The sequence below is a fragment of the Pristiophorus japonicus genome, chromosome 14 (assembly GCF_044704955.1).
Source record: "Pristiophorus japonicus isolate sPriJap1 chromosome 14, sPriJap1.hap1, whole genome shotgun sequence".
In the NCBI taxonomy this organism is placed as follows: Eukaryota; Metazoa; Chordata; class Chondrichthyes; family Pristiophoridae; genus Pristiophorus; species Pristiophorus japonicus.
In genome coordinates, this window is record NC_091990.1 from 167,638,216 (window position 1) to 167,661,259 (window position 23,044).

The 23,044-nt window shown below is 47.5% G+C and overlaps 1 protein-coding gene across 4 annotated transcripts in view; it reads left to right on the top strand.

Annotated features, from left to right (window-relative positions):
- Nucleotides 1–23,044, top strand: part of myrf (myelin regulatory factor) — a 371,110-nt gene that overhangs the window by 204,560 nt on the left and 143,506 nt on the right. For all 4 annotated transcript variants that reach the window (XM_070898666.1, XM_070898668.1, XM_070898667.1 and 1 more), the window contains exon 4: nucleotides 19,724–20,071. In XM_070898666.1, the coding sequence (XP_070754767.1) occupies nucleotides 19,724–20,071 (348 nt within the window). The remainder of the gene's footprint in view (nucleotides 1–19,723; nucleotides 20,072–23,044) is intronic.

A 23,044-nucleotide genomic window follows, 5' to 3' on the forward strand; every position in this document is an offset into this window, starting at 1 on the left:
AGGATATACTAGCTTTGGAGGGGGTACAGAGACGATTCACTAGGCTGATTCCGGAGATGAGGGGGTTACCTTATGATGATAGATTGAGTAGACTGGGTCTTTACTCGTTGGAGTTCAGAAGGATGAGGGGTGATCTTATAGAAACATTTAAAATCATGAAAGGGATAGACAAGATGGAGGCAGAGAGGTTGTTTCCACTGGTCGGGGAGACGAGAACTAGGGGGCACAGCCTCAAAATACGGGGGAGCCAATTTAAAACCAAGTTGAGAAGGAATTTCTTCTCCCAGAGGGTTGTGAATCTGTGGAATTCTCTGCCCAAGGAAGCAGCTGAGGCTAGCTCATTGAATGTACTCAAGTCACAGATAGATACATTTTTAACCAATAAGGGAATTAAGGGTTATGGGGAGCGGGCGGGTAAGTGGAGCTGAGTCCACGGCCAGATCAGCCATGATCTTGTTGAATGGCGGAGCAGGCTCGAGGGGCTAGATGGCCTACTCCTGTTCCTAATTCTTTTGTTCTTATGTTTAGTGGTGAAAACGTCATCTCGATAATCCCACTTTATCGAAAATAATTTAAAGGCAAACCTGATAGAAAATGTCACATTACAATTCCACGTGATCTGAACAACTGTGTTCTCCCAGCTGCTGTTTAAAGTGACTGAATATCGTCGAAGGAAAAAATGTTTATTGTTGGTGTATTAAAGGGATGGATTGAACATAAAATTTATAATCTAGAATATTCTAAAGACTCCATCCACCGTGCATCCAAAATTCATCCGGCTATTCCTGAGAACAGGAATGTATTACTGCCATTTCCCTCCATCAACATTCCAGTTTCCCTGAAGCAGTGACTCCCTCCCCACCACCTCACTGGTGATCTGAATGAGTTAGGGGTTGTGGTATTAATACATATTTAACAAAGAGTGACCTTGTGGAAGTTTTACAGGTTCCACTCCCTGACTCTCTGCTCCAATTACTGCTGCACTCCATCAATAGGAGCGAACAGTAAGTGGTCTGATGAGGCAGCATGTCAGTCGTTCCTCATCCTTCCTACTTCATCCACATCCACTGATTTCCCCTCTAACTCTCTCTCCTCCTTTCCTGAAGGACCTAGATCTTACCGAGGTACATCATCATCATCGTCATCATCATAGGCAGTCCCTCGGAATCGAGGAAGACTTGCTTCCACTCTAAAAATGAGTCCTTGGGTGACTGAACAGTCCAATACGAGAACCACAGTCCCTGTCACAGGTGGGACAGATAGTCGTTGAGGGAAGGGGAGGGTGGGACAGGTTTGCCGCACGCTCTTTCCGCTGCCTGCGCTTGATTCCTGCATGCTCTCGGCGATGAGACTCGAGGTGCTCAGCGCCCTCCTGGATGCTCTTTCTCCACTTAGGGCGATCTTTGGCCAGGGACTCCCAGGTGTCAGTGGGGATGTTGCATTTTATCAGGGAGGCTTTGAGGGTGTCCTTGAAACGTTTCCGCTGCCCACCTGGGGCTCGCTTGCTGTGAAGGAGTTCCGAGTAGAGCGCTTGGTTTGGGAGTCTCGTGTCGGGCATGCGAACAATGTGGCCTGCCCAACAGAGCTGGTCGAGTGTGGTCAGTGCTTCAATGCTGGGGATATTGGCCTGGTCGAGGACGCTAACTGTCATGTATTCAACCAGCATTGTGACCCATGTATAAACTGAGTTGTACACCGTGAGAACACTGACCACTAGGTGGGAGACACTCCTAACCTGGACCTTCAGGTATAAAAGGGGAAGCTCCACCCACCTTCATCACTTGAGTGCTGAGGAATAAAGGACCGGTCACAGACTGACCTTCTCTCAAGCATGGGCCTCGTGTGCATTTATACTGTGTAGTAAGGACGTATCAATGGCGACAAGAAACTGAGATTTAAACCACGCGAGCATGGCCACTAGCAGAACAGACGAGAGGTACTGTGTTAAGGAATGGTTGGGACAGAGATTTAACATTGTTAAAGCAGCACACAGTTCTCCAGGCAGACAAGGGCAGTCGGGCATGCCCCAACATGTAGTCGAACCCAGAGGGGGAGTTCGACAGAGACAATGGCAAGCTGAACGGCAATTCACGCCATTGCAAGGGACAATGCGGCCAGTAATGGGGCCATCAACACCTGTTAATGGCGCATTCAAGGACAATAACAGGGGCAGTCAGGGACTGGCAAGGGACCTTTTGTTTCAAACCGCAACTCATGTTGGAGGCGTGGAGGCACACATTTAGCCGGAGTTTGCAGAGATGAGTAAAATACCTGCAGAAATTGCAGAAATGGACACTGGAGGAAATTGCTGGAAGCTGAAGTTCAGCGAGTTCATGTGGGGCACGTATACAGTTCATACACCAGGACGCCACATATAATGATGAAAGTGCTCCTCAATGGCATCCCAGTATCAATGGAGTTAGACACGGGTGCCAGCCAGTCCCTGATGGGTATCAAACAGTTCGAAAAGTTGTGGGCATCCAAGGCCAGGAGGCCAAAATTAGCACCGATTGACGCACAGCTACGGACTTACACAAAGCAGATCATTCCGGTGCTAGGCAGCGCCACGGTAGTCGTGACCCACAAAGATTCGGAGAACAGGTTGCCACTCTGGATTGTCCCAGGGGACGGTCCCGCACTACTGGGGAGGAGTTGGCTTGCTGTCATGAACTGGAAATGGGGCGATGTCAATGCAATTTCCTCTGTGGAGCGAGTATCATGCTCACAGGTCCTGGACAAATTTGACTCATTATTTCAACCCGGCATTGGCACTTTCATGGGGGCCAAGATAGTGATTCACATAAACCCGGACGCCAGACCAGTACACCACAAGGCCAGAGTGGTGCCGTACATGATGCGGGAAAAGATAGAAGGCGAATTGGACCACCTGTTGAGGGAAGGCATCATCTCGCCAGTCGAATTCAGTGACTGGGCGAGCCCGATTGTGCCGGTGCTCAAGGCGGATGGGTCGGTCAGGATATGTGGCGATTACAAGGCCACCATCAATCGGGTGTCACTCCAAGACCAGTACCCGCTACCGAGAGCGGAGGACCTCTTTGCGACGCTATCCGGTGGCAAACTTTTTTCAAAATTGGACCTGACCTCAGCTTACATGACCCAGGAGCTGGCGAGTGAGTCGAAGAAGCTGACCACCATCACGACACACAAGGGGTTGTTTGAGTACAACAGATGTCCGTTCGGGATTCGCTCGGCCGCCGTGATCTTCCAACGAAATATGGAAAGCCTCCTCAAGTCGATTCCAGGGACGGTGGTTTTTCAGGAAGACATCCTCATCACGGCTTACGATACTGAATAACACCTCCACAACCTGGAGGAGGTGCTACACAGACTGGACCGGGTAGGTCTGCGACTGAAAAAGGCGAAGTGCGTCTTCCTAGCTCCAGAGGTAGAATTCCTGGGGATGAGGGTAGCAGCAGACGGGATCAGCCCTACTGCATCCAAGATGGAAGCGATCCAGAGAGCACCCAGACCCCGTAACACGATGGAGCTGCGTTCGTTCCTGGGGCTCCTGAACTATTTTGGTAACTTTCTTCCCAAATTGAGCACGCTGCTAGAGCCGCTACACGTGCTCCTACGCAAAGGTCGCAAATGGGTCTGGGGGGACAGCCAGGAAAGGGCTTTTAATAGAGCACGCAATTTGGTATGTTCCAACAATCTGTTAGCGCTATATGACCCATGTAAGAAACTTGTGTTAACGTGCGATGCGTCGTCCTATGGTGTCGGGTGTGTGTTGCAGTATGTCAATGCCAAGACTCAGTTACAGCCGGTAGCTTATGCCTCCAGGAGTCTGTCCCAGGCAGAAAGGGGCTACGGGATGGTAGAAAATGAGGCGCTCGCATGTGTATATGCGGTAAAGAAAATGCACCAGTACCTGTTTGGCAGGAAATTTGAGCTGGAGACAGACCACAAACCCCTAACGTCCCTTTTGGCTGACAACAAGGCCATAAATGCAAACGCATCGGCCCGCATACAGAGATGGGCACTCACGTTAGCCGCCTATGACTACACTATTCGGCACAGACCGGGCACCGAAAACTGCGCCGATGCACTCAGCAGGCTCCCACTAGCCACCACTGAGGGGGCTACCGAGCATGGTGCTGAGATGGTCATGGCTGTTGAAGCTTTCGGAAGCGAAGGCTCACCCGTGACAGCCCGTCAGATTAAAGTCTGGACAAATAGAGACCCGCTATTGTCTAAGAAATGTGTCCTGAATGGGGACTGGGCAGCCACGTACAGGGCATGCCCTGAGAAATTTAAACCATTTCACAGGTGCAAGGATGAACTCTCGATTCAGGCCGATTGCCTACTGTGGGGAAACCGCGTAGTCATGCCCCAGATGGGCAGAGAGGTGTTCATCAGAGAACTCCACAATGGGCACCCGGGCATTGTCATGATGAAGGCAATTGCCAGGTCACACGTTTGGTGGCCAGGGATAGACGCAGATCTGGAACTTTGTGTTCGCAGGTGCAACACGTGTGCCCAGCTGGGCCATGCGCCCAGGGAAGCCCCCCTTAGCCCCTGGCCATGGCCCGCATCCATGTGGACTACGCAGGTCCTTTCATGGGGAAAATGTTTTTGGTTGTAGTAGACGCCTACTCCAAATGGATCGAGTGTGACATTTTAAATTCAAGCACATCCTCTTCCACGATAGAAAGTCTACGGGCAATGTTCGCCGCCCACGGTCTACTGGACATCTTGGTCAGCGACAATGGCCTGTGCTTCACAAGCACTGAATTCCAGGACTTCATGGCAGGCAATGGAATTAACCATGTTAGAACGGCACCGTTCAAGCCGACCTCAAACGGCCAGGCAGAACGAGCAGTGCAGATAATCAAACAGGAGATGCTCAGATTCCAAGGAGGTTCCCTACAAACCCGCTTATCACGCCTCCTGTTGGCCTATAGATCCCGACCACACTCGCTCACAGGGGTTCCACCCGCAGAGCTGTTAATGAAAAGGATGCTCAAAACCCGATTATCCCTTATACACCCCACCATGAAAGAAATTGTCGAGAGCAGGCGCCAGTCACAATATCACTACCATGACAGGAATGTGAGGGCGCGATGTATTGATGTAAATAATCCTGTTTTTGTCCTCAACTACGCTGCAGGGCCCATATGGCTTGCAGGCACTGTGGTTGCCAAAGAGGGAAATAGGATTCTGGTAGTTAAACTTACCAATGGACAAATCTGCCACAAACATGTGGATCAAACAAAAAGGAGGTTCAGCAACCCCATAGAAGAAGCAGAGGAAGAACACGATATAGAGTTCACTCCACCACAGGTGACCGAACACCGGAACCAAAGGGAGGAGAGCCCAGTCACTGTGGGCAGTCCGGACAGGCCTGAGGCACTCCAAACAGCAGACACTCAGGCCAGCGCCCAACAACCGGAGCCCCAACTCAGGCGCTCTACAAGGGAGCGTAAACCACCAGAGAGACTCAACCTGGAATCCCAATATGACTTTGGGGGGGGGGAGGTGATGTCATGTATTCAACCAGCATTGTAACCCACGTATTAAACTGACCTAAGTTGTGCACCGTGAGAACACTGACCACTAGGTGGGAGACACTCCTAACCTGGACCTTCAGGTATAAAAGGGGAAGCTCCACCCACCTTCATCACTTGAGTACTAAGGAATAAAGGACAGGTCACAGACTGACCTTCTCTCAAGCATGGGCCTCGTGTGCATTTATACTGTGTAGTAAGGACGTATCACTAACGTTTGTGCGTCTGTCCTCCCAGGGGATTTGTAGGATCTTGTGGAGACATCATTGGTGGAATTTCTCCAGAGATTTGAGGTGTCTATGTTTCTGAGCCATACAGGAGGGCAGGTATCACTACAGCCCTGTAGACCATGAGCTTGGTGACAGATTTGAGGACCACCACATAGAGGAATCTCCCTGTTACCGAGGTACAGTCCTTTGGGTGCCAGCAGCCCAAATGGCCATTCTTCATGTGTTATCTTCGTCAGTGAGTGTCTGTAGGTTATTCAGCTACAAGAGAGCTTCATATTAAGCTCAATCCTATCCTTACCTATCATCTGTACACATGTGCATTCCAGCAGGAGTTCCTGGATTGTGGTCAGGAACTGGAAACCCTGGCGAACTGTAATGCCATGAACTGCCTTGGCTGAGGTCAACTAACTCAGCACCTATTATGATTCCGGAGATGAGGGGGTTGACTTCTGATGAAAGGTTGAGGAGGTTGGGCCTCTACTCATTGGAATTCAGAAGAATGGGAGGTGATCTTATTGAAACGTCTAAGATTATGAGGGGGCTTGACAAGGTGGATGCAGAGAGGATGTTTCCACTGATGGGGGAGACTAGAACTAGGGGGCATAATCTTAGAATAAGGGGCCGCCCATTTAAAATTGAGATGAGGAGGAATTTCTTCTCTCAGAGGGTTGTAAATCTGTGGAATTCGCTGCCTCAGAGAGCTGTGGAAGCTGGGACATTGAATAAATTTAAGAGAGAAATAGACAGTTTCTTAACCGATAAGGGATTATGGGGTTTTGGGGAGCAGGCAGGGAACTGGAGCTGAGCCCATGATCAGATCAGCCATGATCGTATTAAATGGTGCAGCAGGCTCCTGCTCCAATTTCATATGTGCTTATGTTTTTATAAGAAATAGGAGCAGGAGTCAGCCATTTTCCCCCTCGAGCCTTTCAATACGATCATGGCTGATCTGATCATGGACTCAGCTCCACTTCCCTGCCCGCTCCCCATAACCCTTCACTCCGCTATTGTAGCGAGCACAGGGGTGATGGGTGAGCGGGGCTTGGTGCGAGTTAGGACACGGGACAGGCAAGATTTGGATCACCTGTAGTTTCGCTGCAGATTAAATTGACCCCCATACAAATAATTCCAAGTCCCGACCACTTTCCTGAACTCATTTCACAAATTCTCAATTTTAATCAAAAGAGAGAGAGAGAGAGAGAGAGAGGGCAAAATGTCTGGGCTGAGTTCAAACGAGGTCCCAGGAGTTGGACAACTAACAGTTTAAACTGACGACATCGTCCAGCCTCCTGTAAGAGTGAAGGATTTATTCAGTTTGTTGTAGTGTGAACATTGCATTCACAGAGAGAGCTTCAACAGCATTGATTTTTTGGTAATATTCCAGTGATGCATGTTGCCATTCTGTAATAAGTGGCAGAACAACGTCGTCAGTCAGTGGGAATTACAGCCCAAGTAGATGGTTGTCATGCAGAACTGCCCATCCTGGGTGTTATATATGTAAACCTGTAAAAACCTTGTGTAACCACCAGAGGGCTCATGCCCTGGAGTCCCAAGGGATCTCACAATCTCTGGGGAGCACCTGTACATAAGGAGGCCTCACAGGCTGGAGAGGCACTCTGGAGACCTGTAATAAAGGACTACGGTCACACCTTACTTTGGGCTCACAGTATCTGGTCAGACTCTTTATTCAATACATAACAACTGGCGATGAGATACAGATGACAAACCCCACGGCAATGGTGCAGAGAACAGTGGGCATCCTGGAGAAATTCTCGGAGGGAGATGATTGGGAAACCTTCGTGGAGTGACTCGACCAATACTTTGTGGCCAACGAGCTGAAAGGAGAAGCGAACGCTGCCAAACGAAGGGCGATTCTCCTCACCGTTTGCGGGGCACCAACGTATGGCCTCATAAAAAATCTGCTTGCTCCAGTGAAACCCACAGAGAAGTCATATGACGATTTGTGCACACTGGTCCAGGAGCATCTAAACTCGAAGGAAAGCGTTCTGATGGCGAGGTACCGGTCCTACACGTACAAGAGGTCTGAAGGCCAGGAAGTGGCGAGCTACGTCACCGAGCTAAGATGCCTTGCAGGACGTTGTGAATTTGAAGGACACTTGGAGCACATGCTCAGGGACTTCTTTCTACTTGGCATTGGCCATGACGTAATACTTCGCAAACTTTTGTCTGTACAGACCCCAACCTTGAGTAAAGTCATAGCGATAGCCCAGGCGTTCATCGTCACCAGTGACAATACCAAACAAATCTCTCAGCACACGAGTGCTGCTACAAGTACTGTGAACAAAGTAATGTTGTTTTCGAATCGTAACGTATAGGGCAGGCCTCACATGCCTGCAGCTGCCGTTCGCAGTTGTCTCAGAGTCCACCATCAATGGTGGTGAATACAAGGTCATTAACACCTTGTTGGTGCTGCGGAGGTGATCATTTCCATTCATGCCGCTTCAAAGGATACGTTTGCAAGCGCTGTGCAGCAATGGGACATCTCCAACGTATGTGCAGACGAGCTGCAAAGCCTGCTAATCCTGCAAACCAGCATGTTGCAGAGGAACATAAGAACAGATGAACATAAGAATTAGGAACAGGAGTAGGCCATCTAGCCCCTCGAGCCTGCTCCACCACTCAACAAGATCATGGCTGATCTGGCCGTGGACTCAGCTCCACTTACCCACCCGCTCCCCATAACCCTTATTGGTTAAAAATCTATCTATCTGTGACTTGAATACATTCAATGAGCTAGCCTCAACTGCTTCCTTGGGCAGAGAATTCCACAGATTCACAACCCTCTGGGAGAAGAAATTCCCTCTCAACTCAGTTTTAAATTGGCTCCCCCGTATTTTGAGGCTGTGCCCCCTAGTTCTAGTCTCCCCGACCAGTGGAAACAACCTCTCTGCCTCTATCTTGTCTATCCCTTTCATTATTTAAAATGTTTCTATAAGATCACCCCTCATCCTTCTGAACTCCAACGAGTAAAGACCCAGTCTACGCAATCTATCATCATAAAGTAACCCCCTCATCTCCGGAATCAGCCTAGTGAATCGTCTCTGTACCCCCTCCAAAGCTAGTATATCCTTCCTTAAGTAAGGTGACCAAAACTGCACGCAGTACTCCAGGTGCGGCCTCACCAATACCCTGTACAGTTGCAGCAGGACCTCCCTGCTTTTGCACTCCATCCCTTTCGCAATGAAGGCCAACATTCCATTCACCTTCCTGATTACCTGCTGCACCTGCAAAGTAACTTTTTGGGATTCATGCACAAGGACCCCCAGGTCCCTCTGCATCTCAGCATGTTGTAATTTCTCCCCATTCAAATAATATTCCCTTTTACTGTTTTTTTTCCCAAGGTGGATGACCTCACATTTTACGACATTGTATTCCATCTGCCAAACCTTAGCCCAGTCGCTTAACCTATCTAAATCTCTTTGCAGCCTCTCTGTGTCCTCTACACAACCCGCTTTCCCACTAATCTTTGTGTCATCTGCAAATTTTGTTACACTACACTCTGTCCCCTCTTCCAGGTCATCTATGTATATTGTAAACAGTTGTGGTCCCAGCACCGATCCCTGTGGAACACCACTAACTACCGATTTCTAACCTGAAAAGGACCCATTTATCCCGACTCTCTGCTTTCTGTTAGCCAGCCAATTCTCTATCCATCCTAATACATTTCCTCTGACTCCGCGTACCTTTATCTTCTTCAGTAACCTTTTGTGTGGCACCTTATCGAATGCCTTTTGGAAATCTAAATACACCACATCCATCGGTACACCTCTATCCACCATGCTAGTTATATCCTCAAAGAATTCCAGTAAATTAGTTAAACATGATTTCCCTTCATGAATCCATGTTGCGTCTGCTTGATTGCACTATTCCTATCTAGATGTCCAGCTATTTCTTCCGTAATGATAGCTTCAAGCATTTTCCCCACTATAGATGTTAAACTAACCGGCCTATAGTTACCTGCTTTTTGTCTGCCCCCTTTTTTAAACAGAGGCGTTACATTAGCTGCTTTCCAATCCGCTGGTACCTCCCCAGAGTCCAGAGAATTTTGGTAGATTATAACGAATGCATCTGCATTAACTTCCGCCATCTCTTTTAATACCTTGGGATGCATTTCATCAGGACCAGGGGATTTGTCTACCTTGAGTCCCATTAGCCTGTCCAGCACTACCTCCCTAGTGATTGTGATTATCTCAAGGTCCTCCCTTCCCACATTCCTGTGACCAACAATTTTTGGCATGGTTTTTGTGTCTTCCACTGTGAAGACCGAAGCAAAATAATTGTTTAAGGTCTCAGTCATTTCCACATTTCCCATTATTAAATCCCCCTTCTCATCTTCTAAGGGACCAACATTTACTTTAGTCACTCTTTTCCGTTTTATATATCTGTAAAAGCTTTTACTATCTGTTTTTATGTTTTGCGCAAGTTTACTTTCGTAATCTATCTTTCCTTTCTTTATTGCTTTCTTAGTCACTCTTTGCTGTCGTTTAAAATTTTCCCAATCTTCTAGTTTCCCATTAACCTTGGCCACCTTATACGCATTGGTTTTTAATTTGATACTTTCCTTTATTTCCTTGGTTATCCACGGCTGGTTATCCCTTCTCTTACCGCCCTTCTTTTTCACTGGAATATATTTTTGTTGAGCACTATGAAAGAGCTCCTTAAAAGTCCTCCACTGTTCCTCAATTGAGCCACCGTTTAATCTGTGTTCCCAGTCTACTTTAGCCAACTGTAGTCCCCTTTGTTTAAGCATAGTACGCTCATTTGAGACACTACTTCCTCACCCTCAATCTGTATTACAAATTCAACCATACTGTGATCACTCATTCCGAGAGGATCTTTTACTAGGAGATCGTTTATTATTCCTGACTCATTACACAGGACCAGATCTAAGATAGCTTGCTCCCTTGTAGGTTCTGTAACATACTGTTCTAAGAAACAATCCCATATGCATTCTATGAATTCCTCCTCCAGGCTACCTCGTGCGATTTGATTTGACCAATCGATATGTCGGTTGGTTACTGCCATTCCTTTTTCACATGCCTCCATTATTCCCTTGATTATTGTCCGCCCCACCGTGAAGTTATTATTTGGGGGCCTATAAACTACGCCCACCAGTGACTTTTTCACCTTACTATCTCTAATCTCCACCCACAATGATTCAACATTTTGTTCATTAGAGCCAATATCATCTCTCACAACTGCCCTGATATTATCCTTTATTAACAGAGCTACCCCACCTCCTTTCCCTTCTTGTCTATCCTTCCGAATTGTCAGATACCCCTGTATGTTTAATTCCCAGTCTTGGCCACCCTGCAACCACGTTTCTGTAATGGCCACCAAATCATACCCATTTGTAATGATTTGTGCCGTCAACTCATTTACTTTATTCGAATGCTGCGTGCATTTAGGTAGAGTGTTTTAATACTAGTTTTTAAACCATGATTTTTAGTTTTGACCCCTCCTGCAGCCCCCTTATATTCATACATATTGTCCCATTCTATCACCTTGTGGTTTACACTTACCCCAGTGCTACTCTGCTCTGTTGCCTCCTGACTTTTGCATTCTTTCTTGGGGTCCTGTTCATCTGAGCTCTCACCCACTCTCACTAGCTCAGAGCCCTCTCCTGGGTTCTGAATACTCCTCGCATTGAGGCACAGAGCTTTCAGGCTTGCCTTTTTATTACACTTTGACCCTTTAGAATTTTGCTGTACAGTGACCCTTTTTGTTTTTTGCCTTGGGTTTCTCTGCCTTCCACTTTTCCTCATCTCCTTTCTGTCTTTTGCTTTTGTCTCCATTTTGTTTTCCTCTGTCTCCCTGCATTGGTTCCCATCCCCCAGCCATATTAGTTTAACTCCTCCCCAACAGCACTAGCAAACATTCCCCCTCGGACATTGGTTCCAGTTTGTACTGGTCCCACCTCCCCCAGAACCGGTTCCAATGCCCCAGGAATTTGAATCCCTCCCTGCTGCACCACTGCTCAAGCCACGTATTCATCTGAACTATCCTGTGATTCCTACTCTGACTAGCACGTGGCACTGGTAGCAATTCCAACATTACTACTTTTGAAGTCCTACTTTTTAATTTAGCTCTTAGCTCCCTAAATTCATCTCGTAGGACCTCATCCCGTTTTTTACCTATATTGTTGGTACCTATATGCACCACGACAACTGGCTGTTCACCCTCCCTTTTCAGAATGTCCTGCACCCACTCCGAGACATCCTTGACCCTTGCACCAGGGAGGCAACATACCATCCTGGAGTCTCGGTTGCGGCCACAGAAACGCCTATCTATTCCCCTCACCATTGAATCTCCTATCACTATCGCTTTCCCACTCTTTTTCCTGCCCTCCTGTGCAGCAGAGCCAGCCACGGTGCCATGAACTTGGCTGCTGCTGCCCTCCCCTGATGAGTCATCCCCCTCAACAGTACTCAAAGCGGTGTATCTGTTTTGCAGGGGGATGACCACAGGGGACCCCTGCACTACCTTCCTTGCACTGCTCTTCCTGTTGGTCACCCATTTACTATCTGGCTGTGTACCCCTTACCTGCGGTAAGACCAACTCGCTAAACGTGCTATTCACGTCATTCTCAGCATCGTGCATGCTCCAGAGTGAATCCATCTGCAGCTCCAGTGCCGCAATGCGTTCTGCCAGGAGCTGGAGGCGGATGCACTTCCCGCACACGTAGTCGTCAGGGACACCGGAAGCATCCCTGATTTCCCACATAGTACAGGAGGAGCATAACACGTGTCCGAGCTGTCCTGCCATGACTTAACCCCTAGATTAACTTAATTTGGCAACAACAATGCTAAATGTTACTTACTGAAATAGAAAAGAAAAAGAAAAACTACTCACCAATCACCAGCTAATCACTTACCCGCTTGGCCGTGACGTCACCTTTCGATTTCTTTTTTACTTTTTTGCCTTCTGTCCCCACTGCAGCTGCACCGGTACGTCTCTCGCCGACCCCGGACTCACGCTGCTCTGAGTTCCCGCCTCCTCAACCGACTGCCTGACTCCCGCTGGCCTTTATAGGCCTCTCGCCGACCCCAGACTCGCGCTGCTCCGAGCTCCCGCCTCCTCGACCAACTGCTCAAACTGCCCGACCCCCGCTGGCCTTTATTGGCCTCTCGCCGACCCCGGACTCACGCTGCTCCGAGCTCCCGTCTCCTCGACCGACAAATCCACGATGGATCACGATGAACCAGAGCCTCAGACCAAGGAGGCAGAGATATATGGGGTGCACATATTTACCACAAAGTGTCCCCCGATAATGCTGAACGTTGAATTAAATGGACTCTCGGTGTCAATGGAGCTGGACACGGGCGTGAGCCAGTCTATTATGAGCAAAAAGACTTTCGATAAATTGTGGTACAGCAAGGCCTCAAGGCCAGTCCTGACTCCCATTCGTACTAAACTGAGAACGTACACAAAGGAACTGATTCCTGTAATCAGCAGTGCTAGCGTAAAGGTCTCCTACGATGGAGCGGTGCACAAGTTATCACTCTGGGTGGTACCGGGCGATGGCCCCATGATTCTCGGCAGGAGCTGGCTGGGAAAGATTAGTGAAGACTAATGTAGGTCCCTTGCAGTCAGGATCAGGAGAATTCATAATGGGGTTAAAGGAAATGGAAGACCAAATGAACAAATACTTTGATTCTGTCTTCACTAAGGAAGACACGAATAACCTCCCGAAAATACTAGGGGACTGAGGGTCTAACGAGAAGGGGGAACTGAAGGAAATAATTATTAGTCAGGAAATGGTGTGAGGGAAATTGAAGGGACTGAAGGCTGATAAATCCCCAGGGCCTGATAGTCTGCATCCCAGAGTACTTAAGGAAGTGGCCCTAGTAATAGTGGATGCATTGGTGATCATTTTCCAACATTCTATAGACTCTGGTTCAGTTTCTATGGATTGGAGGGCAGCTAATGTAACACCACTGTTTAAAAAAGGAGGAAGATAGAAAATGGGGAATTATAGACCTGTTAGGCTGACATCGGTATTTGGGAACATTTTGGAATCAATTATTAAAGATGTAATAGCAACGCATTTGGAAAGCAGTGACAGGATCGGTTCAAGTCAGCATTGCTTTATGAAAGGGAAATCATGCTTGACAAATCTTCTAAACCTTTTTGAGGATGTAACTAGTAGAGTGGACAAGGGAAAACCAGTGGATGTGGTGTATTTGGACTTTCAAAAGGCTTTTGACAAGGTCCCGCACAAGAGATTAGTGTGCAAAATTAAGGCACATGGTATTGGGGGTAATGTATTTGACCTGGATAGAGAATTGGTTGGCAGACAGGAAGCAAAGAGTGAGAATAAACGGGTCCCTTTCAGAATGGCAGACAGTGACTAGTGGGGTGCCGCAAGGTTCAGTGCTGGGACCCCAGTTATTTACAATATACATTAATGATTTAGACGAAGAAATTGAATGTAATATCTCCAAGTTTGCAGATGACACTAAGCTGGGTGGCAGTGTGAGCTGTGAGGAGGATGCTAGGAGGCTGCAGGGTGACTTGGACAGGTTAGGTGAATTGGCAAATGCATGGCAGATGCAGTATAATGTGGATAAATGTGAGGTTATCCACTCTGGTTGCAAGAACAGGAAGGCAGATTATTTTCTGAATGGTGACAGATTAGTAAAAGGGGAGGTGCAACGAGACCTGGGTGTCATGGTACATCAGTCATTGAAAGTTGGCATGCAGGTACAGCACGCGGTGAAGAAGGCAAATGGCATGTTGGCCTTCATAGCGAGGAAATTTGAGTATAGGAGCAGGGAGGTCTTACTGCAGTTGTACAGGGCCTTGGTGAGGCCACACCTTGAGTATTGTGTGCAGTTTTGATCTCCTAATCTGAGGAAGAACATTCTTGCTATTGATGGAGTGCAGCGAAAGTTCACCAGACTGATTCCCGGGATGGCAGGACTGACATATGAAGAAAGACTGGATCGACTAGACTTATATTTAGAAGAATGAGAGGGGATCTCATAGAAACATATAAAATTCTGACAGGATTGGACAGGTTAGATGCAGGAAGACTGTTCCCGATGTTGTTCCAGAACCAGGGGTCACAGTCTAAGGACAAGGGGTAAGCCATTTAGGACCGAGATGAGGAAAAACTTCTTCACTCAGAGAATTGTGAACCTGTGGAATTCCCTACCTACAGCAAGTTGTTGAGGCCAGTTCATTAGATATATTCAAAAGGGAGTTAGATGTGACCCTTATGGCTAAAAGGATCAAGGGAAAGCAAGAGAGAAAGCAGGAAAGGGGTACTGAGGTGAATGATCAGCCATGATCTTATTGAATGGTGGTGCAGGCTCGAAGGGCCGAATGGCCTACTCCTGCACCTATTTTCTATCATTCTATGTTTCTCCGAGATGTAACAGTCAAGACAATGAGAATTGTTGTCACGGCAACAGCAATCACTCGGGACATTTCATAATGGTGGCAGCGATACTGCGTTTTTTTTTCTCTGTTGGGTGAAGCAATCAGTCCTGTGCCACATCAGTCTTTTATTTAAAACTAAATCTGGCCTCACTGCCGCAGGATGGAATCCCTCCCATACTCGTCGACTCAGGATGTTACACCAGCCTTTCCCTGGGCAAGTGGCTGAGCAGCTAGCCTGCTACCAAGTTCCCTGTCAACACCCTTGTGGGTAGTTGACCCGTGGAAAAATGCCTCTGATCCGTGTGTTCCCTTGATGAACAAATTGCCCTGTCCTCCGCTTAAGGGAAACACTTGGGCCTGTTGGAGCTTGGTCCTTGTTGGCACCTTTGAGATATCAGTGAGAGCAATAGTGCTAGTCATTTATTTCCAGTCCCCTCCTCTCCCGAAGCTGTTTATTGCCGAGCACCGTCGATGGGATGACAGTTGATTCTGACAGCCCTACGACCCTCCGAGATCTCCGCGCTCTTCCAATTCTGGCCTCTAGTGCAGTCCCGAATTTCATCGTTCCACCATCGGTGGCCGTGCCTTCAGCTGCCTGGACCCTAAACTCTGGAATTCCCATTCTAAACCTCTCTATATCTCTCTCTTTTAAGATGCTCCTCAAAAACCTACTTCTTTGACCAAGCTTTTGTTCATCTGTCCTAATGGCTGCTTAGTGCCTTGGTGTCAAATTCTGTTTGATAACACTCCTGTGAAGCGACATGGGACATTTCCCTACATTAAAGGTGCTATATAAATGCAAGCTGTGTTGTTCTCACATAACATCCACACTTGCATAATTTCCAGCGTGGATAGTAATTAGGAACAATTGCCCGCCTGATTTTGTCATTCCCAGCCTGTGGACCCTGGATCCAGTTCTAACACCCCAACTGCAGACCTGGCTAAAATCAGATAGCTCACCACATTCAGGGAATGACCTGGGATCTTGTGGTCTTTTTGACTCAGTTCTACACGAAGCAATGTACCGACTAGCTGAGCCACTCAAGGTGCGGGACAGGCAGTGATAACTGGCAATGTGACGATTGATCACCCAAACTAGAATATTTAGCACAGTGCCAAATGAAATCTGTCACCAAGGCTGCAATTACGTCAAAGAAAGCAGGAAGGAAGGTTTAATCATTCACACATACAGTACCTGACCATCATTAGAACTTGCACAATTCATTGTCTTAAACCGATAAACCAGTGGACCACCGAACTCCCAAAGGTTGAAACGATGAGAAAAAAACCCAAAAGCTATCAGGAGGCAGTGATTGGGTGTCACAAGCTTGGATTTTAAAAGCCTTTTGGAGGAAGGAAGTAAGGAGCTTACCTCTTTTGAAGTCCTCAGAAAGAATGTGCTAGAATAGGAGATGATATAATGACTCTTCATTTCAACAGATTGATCATGTTTTTATGTGACCACATTGATGTATCTGTTTAACCTTGCAGCTCTCTCTCTGAGGAAAGGGCTTGATCTCATTCACTGCTTTTGGAATTTGTTTTGGCAAAACATAATCTGGAAAACCAATAAATCACATCATCATCATCATAGGCAGTCCCTCGGAATCGAGGAAGACTTGCTTCCACTCTAAAAATGAGTCCTTAGGTGACTGAACAGTCCAATACAGGAACCACAGTCTCTGTCACAGGTGGGACAGATAGTTGTTGAGGGAAGGGGTGGGTGGGACAGGTTTGCCGTACGCTCTTTCCGCTGCCTGCGCTTGATTTCTGCACGCTCTTGGCGACGAGACTCGAGGTGCTCAGCGCCCTCCCGGATGCACTTCCTCCACTTAGGGCGGTCTTTGGCCAGGGACTCTCAGGTGTCGGTGGGGATGTTGCACTTTATCAGGGAGTCTTTGAGGGTGTCCTTGAAATGTTTCCTCTCCCACCTGGGGCTCGCTTGCCGTGAACGAGTTCCGAGTAGAGCGCTTGCTTTGGGAGTCTCGTGTTGGGCATGCGAACAATGTGGCCTGCCCAGCGGAGCTGATCGAGTGTGGTCAAGAACTCTCAAATGATAGATACAACCACACCTCCGACTATTCCACCAAAGCAGGGCGGCGGTTACAAATTTTTAGTCTAAATTAGACATTCTCAGGTTCCGCATCCTCTTTACTGCCCCATACTTGCCCCCAGTTTTCTCGTGCGATCCTGGGGGTCCTATTTACATCATATGACCCCCGACTTTTGCAAATTTATCAGGCCCTCGCCTGCCTGCAGCAAGGATCTCACATACTTCCTGAAACACAGTTAAACTGGCGGCAAGCATGAACATGGCAACAACTTGTTGAGGAGGACGTTGCCTCTATTTTAACCATCCAGCCCCTCCGCCCGCATGTCGAGCACAAGGGGTAAAATGAGCCCAACAGTTTCTGCCTAGTTTGGTAGTAGCCATGTTTGCCTAGGTTAGATATCTTCAAAGTTTTGGCTTTTAAACCTGATCATAATAGTGACCGCCTCAGTGTATCAACAAAAGAAAAGTACTTATCATCTGACAATTGACAGTGAAATATAGTACAATGTTGTAATTATCCTTTGTGAAGAACTAGTATTTATTCATGGTTGTGGATTCAATTATAATTTGCCAGGAGTTCTTTGAGGATGTAACGAACAGGGTGGATAAAGGGGAACAAGTGGATGTGATGTATTTGGACTTCCAGAAGGCATTTGACAAGGTGCCACATAAAAGGTTACTGCACAAGATAAAAGTTCACGGGGTTGGGGGTAATATATTAGCATGAATAGAGGATTGGCTAACTAACAGAAAACAGAGAGTCGGGATAAATGGTTCATTCTCTGGTTGGCAACCAGTAACTAGTGGGGTGCCGCAGGGATCAGTGCTGGGACCCCAACTATTTACTGACTTGGAAGAAGGGACTGAGTGTAACGTAGCCAAGTTTGCTGACGATACAAAGATGGGAGGAAAAGCAATGTGTGAGGAGGCCACAAAAAAGCTGCAAAAGGACACAGACAGGCTAAGTGAGTGGGCAAAAATTTGGCAGATGGAGTATAATGTGGGAAAGTGTGAGGTCATGCACTTTGGCAGAAAAAAATCAAAGAGCAAGTTATTATTTAAATGGAGAAAGATTGCAAAGTGCTGCAGTACAGCGGGACCTGGGGGTCCTTGTGCATGAAACACAAAAGGATAGTATGCAGGCACAGCAAGTGATCAGGAAGGCCAATGGTATCTTGGCCTTTATTGCAAAGGGGATGGAGTATAAAAGCAGGGAAGTATTGCTACAGCTATACAAGGTATTGGTGAGGCCACACCTGGAATACTGCATGCAGTGTTGGTTTCCATATTTACGATAGGATATACTTGCTTTGAAGGCAGTTCAGAGAAGGTTCACTCGGTTGATTCCGGAGATGAGGGGGTTGACATGAGGAAAGGTTGAGTAGGTTGGGCCTCTACTCATTGGAGTTCAGAAGAATGAGAGGTGATCTTATCGAAACGTATAAGATTATGAGGGGGCTTGACAAGGTGGATGCAGAGAGGATGTTTCCACTGATGGGGGAGACTAGAACTAGGGGGTATAATCTTAGAATAAGGGGCCGTCCATTTAAAACTGAGATGAGGAGAAATTTCTTCTCTGAGGGTTGTAAATCTGTGGAATTTGCTGCCTCAGAGAGCTGTGGAAGCTGGGACATTTAATACATTTAAGACAGAAATAGACAGTTTCTTAACTGATAAGGGAATAAGGAGTTATGGGGAGCGGGCGGGGAAGTGGAGCTGAGTCCATGATCAGATCAGCCATGATCTTATTGAATGACGGAGCAGGCTCGAGGAGCCATATGGCCTACTCCTGCTCCTATTTCTTATGTTCTTATGTTCTTATCAGTTAACCTCGGGGATTATCTTGCGACTCTCCACTCTCATCGCAAAGCCTTACTAGCAGGAAGTGCAGTAGTTGGGATGGGCCTACAACATTGTACCCCCCAATTTTGCGACCCACATTCGCCTCTAGTCAGGTTCTGTGTTCAGAGCAGATCCTTGCAAAATTGACGTCTTCTGATGAAATTCCTTTTGCTGCTTTTGATAGGCGTGCTCCACTCAATATAAACAGGTTAGAGTAATTGCCCTTGAGAAGGTGCCACTGCCTTCTCAAGGGGCAGTTAGGGATGGTCAATAAATGCCGGCCTTGCCAGCGACGCCCACATCCCGTGAACGAATAAATAAAAAATAAATGTATCAAGTGTTGCTTGCCCAAAGTCAGAAGCACATTGGGGTCACCAGAAGATCACATGGCTCCGGTTGGGGTGGAGTGTAGAATGTTTCAGTATAAGGGGTGTCGCAGTTGTGTGGGGCGGACTGGTTGGGCTTGGGTGCTCTTTGCCTTTCCGTTATTGTTCATAGGTTTATATGTAACCTGCTGACCAAGGGCCGTGCGGCTCTTTGTCGGCCGGCGCGGACACGATGGGCTGAAATGGCCTCCTTCTGCGCTGTAAATTTCTATGTTTCTATATTTGTCTTTTTTTAAAGAACAATGGTGTAACATTTCCCATGATTCCCTTCCTCCACAGCTGTTTCCCAGACCTCCCAGTCTCCGTAAGTTATTCCAATCATCCAGCCTCCGGCAGTGGTCCGGTTGGCCATCCTATTCCCAGCGCCATTGTGAACACAGGACACCTGAACAGCCCTTCCACCAGTGGAGTCAACCACCTTTGTCACGTAACCACCAGCTGCACTCCAGTTGTGGCTAGGCATGGAGGCCTCGTGCCGAACCCCGTATCCTGCGGCCCAAGCCTCAGCGGCCACGTCAACTGCAACGGCAACAATGGGATGCTAACAAAGAGCTATCCCAGCAACCTCTGCATGAACAGCAACACAACTGCTATCAAAGTGCAGCCAAAGCCCTCCTATGCACCCGGGTAAGTGGAAATGAGGAATTCGCTCAACGCTAGAAATCATTTTAATGGGAATTTCAATCTTAAATGTTTAGACTTACCAGAAACCATTCCTTGTTGCACCACAAATCACTCGAAATGCTTCCTGAAAAATAATTTTCAGCTTTTTTTTCTGAGTAACCAAAACTCCCATGTCCAAAATATAGTGTCAAACAAAATGTGAAAAATCATATAATTATGTATTCACAATAGCATGTTTGCATTTATTCATTGAATTGATTTTCGTGCCTTTAATGCCTTCATTATTGGGTTCTGACTTTGCCCAGAGCTGTGACTCTGTTAATCAACTGGAGGAGGTAAAGAAAAATGATGCATCATCTCGTGGGGTAATTCAGAATAAGGCGACACAATCTTAAAATTGGAGCTTGGCCATTGGGAGTAAAATCAGAAAGCATTCTTACACACAAAGGGTAGAGAAAATCTGGAACTCCCTGCCCCCACCATCATAGGCAATCCCTCGGAATCGAGGAAGACTTGCTTCCACTCTTAAAATGAGTCCTTAGGTGGCTGAACAGTCCAATACAAGAACCACAGTCCCTGTCACAGGTGGGACAGATAGTCGTTGGGGGAAAGGGTGGGTGGGACTGGTTTGCCGCACGCTCTTTCCGCTGCCTGCACTTGGTTTCTGCATGCTCTCGGCGATGAGACTCGAGGTGCTCAGCGCCCTCCCGGATGCACTTCCTCCACTTAGGGCGGTCTTTGGCCAGGGACTCCCATGTGTCAGTGGGGATGTTGCACTTTATCAGGGAGGCTTTGAGAGTGTCCTTGAAACGTTTCCGTTGCCCACCTTTGGCTCATTTGCCGTGAAGGAGTTCCGAGTAGAGCGCTTGCTTTGGGAGTCTCGTGTCTGGCATGCGGACAATGTGGCCTGCCCAGCGGAGCTGGTCGAGTGTGGCCAGTGCTTCGATGACCCCCATAAAGCCTGTGGATGCTGGGTTAATTGAAATGATCTACACCGCGATCAATAGACATTTGTTAGGTAAGGGTAGAAGGGATATGGAGCCAAGGAGAGTAACTGGATTTAGGATACATATCAGCCATGATCTGATTGAATGCTGGAACAGACAGGAAGGGCTAAATGGTCTCCTCCTGTTCCTATGAATGCAGATTATGCACTGAGCATGTGTCATGTACCCAGTTTCCCAATACCACTTAGTCAGCTGAATTGTTGAATTTTTTTTCTTTAATTTCTAGCAGTTTCTGCTCAGTTGTTTTTCAAAAATATTTGAATAAAACCTATTTCACTTTAAAGTTTATTTGAGTGTTTTTAAAGAAAAACAGAGATGATGTATATGTGTAAGAGAGTGTCTGATTAATGATGTGTAATTATTTATTTGTTATTCCATAAACTTCAGAAAATATATCAGCCCTGAAATTATACGGGGTTTATACCAGCCTCCTCCCAGAGTTTTGACCAGTAACTCCCCACTGAATTTCAGGGTCATTAAGCTGAGAGAGTATTTTCTCATCCTAATTTCAGTTCATTACTTTTTATGCAAAAACAAATGAGTAATATTTTGAAAAAATAGAAAGTCTACAATTATCATTTGTATTATGTGTACAGAAAATATAAAATTCTAATTTCTGATATCAGTGCGAGAGATAGGCAGACACAAAATGAAGCAGAGACTGAGAGGGAGGAGACTTAGCACGAGAGAATGTTTTTCCTCATTCTAATCTGATTTTTTTCAATTGAATTTTAAAAGCAGGCATGACACCTCTAGTTTTCACCTGATTACCACTCGTGTTTTCTGGATAGTTAAATAATTGTAAACATTATAGTTTCTAACAGCTATTAACTTCAAAGCTGGTCCACAGTCTGATCGACATTGCAGTAACTGGAACTGCTGTGGGTTGCAAATGGTTGTCATCATCATAGGCAGTCCCTCGGAATCGAGGAAGACTTGCTTCCACTCTCAAAATGAGTCCTTAGGTGGCTGAACAGCCTAATACAAGAACCACAGTCCCTGTCACAGGTGGGACAGATAGTCGTTGAGGGTAAGGGGAGGGTGGGACTGGTTTGCCGCACGCTCCTTCTGCTGCCTGCGCTTGATTTCTGCATGCTCTCGGCGATGAGACTCGAGGTGCTCAGTGCCCTCCCGGATGCACTTCCCCCACTTAGGGCAGTGTTTGGCCAGGGACTCCCAGGTGTCGGTGGGGATGTTGCACTTTATCAGGGAGGCTTTGAGGGTGTCCTTGAAACGTTTCCTCTGCCCACCTTGGGCTCGCTTGCCATGCAAGAGTTCCGAGTAGAGCGCTTGCTTTGGGAGTCTTGTGTCAGGCATGCGAACAATGTGGCCCACCCAGCGGAGCTGGTCGAGTGTGGTCAGTGCTTCGATGCTGGGGATGTTGGCCTGGTCGAGGTTGGTGCTAACGTTGGTGCGCCTGTCCTCCCAGGGGATTTGCAGGATCCTGCAGAGACATCGTTGGTGACATTTCTCTAGTGATTTGTAGGCCCCAAGTTTCCACACGCAGCAAAACAGGCGCCCCTCCGAGCTGGGCGCCCGTTTTTCGCGCCGAAAACGGCGCCTGAAAAAAAAAAGCGCTATTCTTGAGCGCTTTGCAGCTCGATGTCAGCTTGGCGCGGTGCCCAGGGGGCGGAGCCTACCACTCGCGCCGATTTTGTAAGTAGGAGGGGGCGGGTACCATTTAAATGAGTTTTTTCATGCCGGCAACCCTGCGCGTGCGCGTTGGAGCGTTCGCGCACGCGCAGTGTGAAGGAAACATTGGCACTCGGCCATTTTTGTCGTTCTTTGTAGCTGTTTAATTTCTAAAATTTTTTAGTAAAACCACATTGCCCTTCCATGATCAGCACTGGGGCTTCTTGCAGCAGTGAGAAGGCTGCAGGAAGCCTCAGAAGTTGAGGCAGCCGTTTCCCGACGGGCCCGACCGACGGCAGGGGACTTCCCACCCCCCCCCCGCCGTCGGGAACGGCTG